General features: G+C 53.0%; 1 protein-coding gene across 1 annotated transcript; it reads left to right on the top strand.

Moving 5' to 3' along the window:
• Positions 1-392: 392 nt before the first annotated feature.
• Positions 393-4907, top strand: LOC135810658 (uncharacterized). The gene is made up of 2 exons (XM_065324148.1): positions 393-3422; positions 4848-4907. The coding sequence occupies exons 1-2, from the start codon at positions 393-395 to the stop codon at positions 4905-4907; spliced, it is 3090 nt and encodes a 1029-aa protein (XP_065180220.1).
• The last annotated feature ends 390 nt before the right edge of the window (positions 4908-5297 follow it).

Consider the following 5297-nt stretch of genomic DNA (forward strand, 5'->3'; position numbering starts at 1 on the left):
TATTGATTTACGGTGTAACGGGGGCAAGAAGTGGTACGGTCAATACCGTAGTGACCGTACCGTGTCCAACGCCCCTGGTTGTGCTCGTGAAAATGATAAAAATAATTATTATCATGACTTGGTGTGTGTGTGTGTGTGTGTGTGTGTGTGTGTGTGTGTGCGTGTGTGTGTGTGTGTGTGTGTGTGTTTTTTTTTTTTTTTTTTTTTTTCCGTCGTTCTTCTTACTAGTCTTAGGCCACGGGGTGGCTCTGGGTTCACCAGAGTCGCCCCTGGCGTGTTCCTAAATTTCCTGGGGCGAGGGTTCCGCGGCGCGGTCGCCAGGGCAGTTTCTTTTCTGTCACGACCGTTGTCGTCCTCGCCTCTCCATTCGCGGTGGTGTAGCTGACCCCCGAATGGTTCCAAACTGCGAAGCTCAGAGAGTACTGTCAGGAAGGCGGAGGAGAGGAAGGCTGCGAACATTGGCCTTTGGATCTTGGAACGTCCGCACTCTGCTCAACAATGACGGACCGGTCGAGACGGCAAAGAGACGAGTGAATTTTGAAAATTTGAATTTTGTGCCCGTCGTGGAGGACAGAAAGATCGACTTGGTTATCCGTGAGCTGTCCAGGTTTGACGTGGAAGTGGCTGGCCTGCAGGAAACCAAATGGTTTGGGAGAGACTCTTTCAACATCGGCGATTCGATTGTACTCGCCTCTGGTCGCCCCGTACCTGACGAAAATTTTCGTCGTGGCGAGGGTGTTGCGCTGGTTCTGCGTCGGAGGGCCAAGCAGGCATTTGAACGTGCAGGCTGCCAGTGGAGGCCCGTCTCGTCGCGCATCGTGACGGCCAGGTTGAGATTTGAGCACGGGTGGATGTCAGTGATTTCATGTTACGCTCCTACGTTTCGATCCCCCCATGCTGACAAGGAAGAGTTCTTTGCTCAGTTCCAGTCTGCTCTCAGCGATGTCAACTCTGCTGATGACGTCATCGTCCTGGGGGATTTCAACGCTCGTGTTGGTTTTGGCCCACAGCAACTAGAGATGTGGCAGGGAGTGCATGGATCACATGGTGTTGGTGATGTGAACGATGCTGGTCATCGACTACTCACATTCTTGGCGTGTCAACAGCTCACAGTATGTAACACACTGTTTCCCAAGAAACGCATTCACATGTACACCTGGCAACACCCTGGATCACAGAAGTGGCATTGTATAGATTATGTGTTCGTACGCCAACAACACCGTAAACGTTGCATGGACTGTCAAGTAATGCGCACTGCAGAGTGTAGCACAGACCACCGTCTTGTCCGCATGAAATACCGGCTACCTGACGTTGTGCAGCAACGGTACCATCATGATGCACGTTCCAGGCCGCGGAAGTTTGCTATTCACCAATTCAATCGGAAGCCATTCATGAGTGAAGAGGAGGCTGAGCGTGTGGCTACTGTACGTGCTGAGTACTGTGCTAGTCTTGAATCTCGTTTAGCCACGTATGACCGCGCCTCGTCTGTGGACTGTAAGTGGAGTACCGTGAAGTCGGCTGTTGTTGACGCGGCGGAGCAGGTGGTTGGTCGGGACAAGCGGCGGATGCAAGATTGGTTCCGTGACAATGCCCTTGTATTGGAGCCTCTACTGGAGTCTCGTAATACCCTGTATAGCCAATGGCTGAGAAGCGGCAGGGACTCTGATCACCGGGCATTCAAAGAAGCGCGTGGCCGGGCTCGTACTGGTATCCGGAAGGCAAAAACAACTTGGTTGATGGACAAAGCGGCGGTGGTGCACCGTGGACGTTTCAGTGGCAAAGCTGTCTGGTCTGCCATTCGCGACATGCAACGCTGCTTTGGGGGCTTGCAACCCCTGTCTGTCCAATCCATCCGCAATGCCGATGGAGTTCTTTGCGAATCTGTTCAGGAGCAGCAGGGCACATGGCATGGGCATTTCTCGGGTGTCTTGAATGTCTGCAGTGTGTACGATCCGCATGTCTTCCAACTTATCCCTCAGCGTGAGGTCGAGGACTCCCTCTCACTGCCACCATCGGAGGATGAGCTGACTCAGGCAATTAGACACCTACAGAATGGCAAAGCTGGTGGTATGTCACAGATTGTGCCGGAGCTGCTGAAGGTTGGTGTGCCTGTCCTCCATCCACTCCTCCTGGACCTACTCCAATCTGTCTGGTCGGGGGGTTGCGTGCCCCAGGACTGGCGCGATGCACTGCTGGTACCGATTCCAAAGAAGGGCGACCTCTCTCGTTGCGATAATTGGCGAGGGATCGCATTGCTGGAGGTTGTCGGCAAGTTGGCTGCTCGGATCATGCAAAACCGATTGCAAGGTATTGCTGAGGCGGAACTGCCTGAATCCCAATGCGGGTTTCGGCGGCACCGTGGTTGTGCGGACGCCATCTTCTCTGTCCGTCAACTTGTCGAGAAGTCGTACGAACATCGATCGAAGCTCTTCTGCGTATTTGTGGATCTCCGCAAAGCATACGACTCTGTCCCTCGCGAAGCTCTTTGGCAGGCATTGCTGCGGCTGGGTGTGCCGCCCCCGACTGTGGCCATCATCAAATCATTCCATACAGACATGTCAGCTTGCGTTCGCGTTGCCGGTGGTTGCACGGATCCGATATCTGTCAAGAATGGGCTGCGCCAAGGGTGCGTTATGGCACCTGTACTGTTTAACTTGTACTTCGGCTTAGTTATTGAGCGTTGGCGATCCCTTCTCGTTGAGCGTGGAATAGAGTCTGGTGTGGACTTCAGCTTCACAATTGATGGCCAGCTGTTCCCTCGTGTCACTAGGCGTCGTCCCCACTCCGAGTCCGGCCATGCTGATGACTTCGAGTTTGCGGATGATGCTGTACTGCTCGCTACAACTCGCAACGCAGCCGATCAATCCCTGTGTGCCTTTTGTGAGGTCGCATCCAGCTTGGGTCTCACAGTGAGCATGACCAAGACCAAGCTTCTCGTTGCAGGTTTCGGAGTTTGCCCTGCTGATTGCTCTGATTTGGTCATTGGCAGTGATAGGGTTGAAGCAGTCACCTCATTCCCCTATCTTGGTTCCACCATCACTCCAGACTCGCGGTCGCAAGCGGACATTCGGAGCCGTCTAGCAAAGGGTGCAGGGGCCTTTGGTGGTCTTCGGCGCATCCTACATGACCGGAGCCTGAACCTCCCTACCAGGCGCCACCTGTATGTCGTTTGCGTACTGTCAACGGTTCTGTATGGTTCAGAATGCTGGACGCCGTTGAAGGCAGATCTAGATAGAATGGACCGGTTTCACCATGCCAACATTCGCTCCATCCTTGGCGTATCGCGAGGCCGACAGTGGGAACAGCGCATCTCTTCACAAGAACTGCGAGCACAGTGGGGTGATCCCACACCATTGTCACGCATGGTGCAGCAGAGACGGTTGGAGTGGCTTGGGCACCTGGCTCGTCTTGATGACACCAGAGTACCGAAGCAGTTGCTGTTTGCCTGTCTCCCTCAGTCTCGGCCATTCTGTGGACCTCGTCGTCGCTGGAAGGACACCATTCACACGGACCTATCCGTGGCTGGAGTGCGTAACTGGTTTGAGTTGGCAAGCGATCGTGGAGAGTGGCGTGGAGTGGTGACAGCAGCAGGTGAGGACAAGGAACCCGCCCCGAAGAGCATCGAGTGCCCAACCTGCAACCGTCTGTTCCGCCGTAGTTCCGACATGGTCCGTCACAAGTGTTCAGCAATCCGTCAGCTCCCGGTATCGGAGCAGCCTGGATCAGTACAGTGTCCAACATGCAACCGATGGCTACGTAGCAGAGGAGGCTTTGCGGTGCATAAGTGTCGGCTAGGCGATGTCGACCAGCCGCCGGCCCCTGCCCCTGCTCCTCTTGTTGTTCCTGGTGTAACTTGCACCAACTGTCAGCGTTCATTTAAATCGGCTGCGGGTCTCAAGCGTCACCGTTGTGGAACCTGTCCAAAGCGCCCTACTGTGGCTGAACGCCAACAATTCAAGTTTCACTGCCAAGTTTGCCACAACCGACGGTTCCGGAGGCGGCAAGATCTGGAACGCCACTTGGAGCATTGCCTTCCTCCCCCCTAACCTCTCTGACAGTACCTCCCTTTGGGGAGCGGCGTGGCCATTTCTGGCAGCTGTCAATAGTAGTAATAGTAGTAGTGTGTGTGTGTGTGTGTGTGTGCGCGCGCGTGTGTGTGTGTGCGCGCGCGTGTGTGTGTGTGTGCGTGTGTGTGTATTTGAAAATGTTCATTCACTCGTGGTATTCACTAGCTCTGAGATGGATGTTGCTGGGAATTTAATAATAATTATTATTATTAGCTTGTAGTGAGCCGAAAATGCCTAGCTTTCACAACTTACAAGTGACGTTGTCCACAAGTGCAGGAGCGCACGGACATCAGCAAGGGCAGCACCAATTCCATACAAGCCACGGCTGGGTCCACTCAGTACTTAGCTCCACAATCGGTACGCAATCCAAGAGAGCACTGACTTCCCAAATAATTGCAACGATCACAAACTGAACAATTTTAAAATCAAAGCTAGGGAAACCGAGATTGCTCAAACTCAGTGAGGTGCTCAAGACGACATCCTACTGCTTCGGAACTGGTATCTAGAGATTGAAAGGTTCGGGTAGTCCATCTTTGCAAGGCAAATAGAGTACAATGTACTTCGAACTTCGACACCATCGTTCTGCCATGCCGATAAGAGAGATCAAAAGCGTCGGACTGCCACCAAAAGCGCAACCGAACGAAGCGCATGTACATGTACGCTCGTTATGGAAGATTTCACAAGTAAAGTTATTACTTCTCCGTTTGTACAGGAACAAGCTTGTCCCTGGCACCATACCCGTACACAAACATCCGCATTCCTTTTCTGTTGTTGTCGCAGAAGCCTGAGAAGGCCATCTTCCATATGAGGCAGTTCAAGAGTGGCAAACATGAGGTTTGACCTCCAAGTTCAGGGCGCCCATCGCAACATGCATTCAGCCTCGTGGGGTTTATGTGAGCCATGCTTGCAATACTTGGGGTGACGCCGCGACATACCATGTGCAAGGCCTGTCAACACGAGGTGGATGACGCGCGCGCGCCGGCGGTACATGAGGTTCTTCTGTACGTATTGTGGCACACGCAGAGAAAATGCGTAAAAAGATCATAGGGGTCAAAAAAAGAGAGAATGCGTACTCGTACAGATATCTGGTGGGCATCGATCAAATGCAGGCAGAAAACTGCCAAATGTGGAAGGGGAAATTCCCAGTACACATTCCACGTGATTTCTCTACGGGACGTAGAGCAGTAGGCTAAGACACGTGAAGAGCAGAACAGATTTTAAACACTGGCA

This window comes from Sycon ciliatum, chromosome 2 (genome assembly GCF_964019385.1).
Source record: "Sycon ciliatum chromosome 2, ocSycCili1.1, whole genome shotgun sequence".
In the NCBI taxonomy this organism is placed as follows: Eukaryota; Metazoa; Porifera; class Calcarea; order Leucosolenida; family Sycettidae; genus Sycon; species Sycon ciliatum.

Coding starts and splice junctions, on each gene's coding strand:
- LOC135810658 (XM_065324148.1), top strand. CDS start 393: ATGGTTCCAAACTGCGAAGCTCAGAGAGTACTGTCAGGAAGGCGGAGG. Junction 3,423..4,847: donor CTCGTCTTGATGACACCAGA/GTACCGAAGCAG, acceptor TTGTTGTCGCAG/AAGCCTGAGAAGGCCATCTT.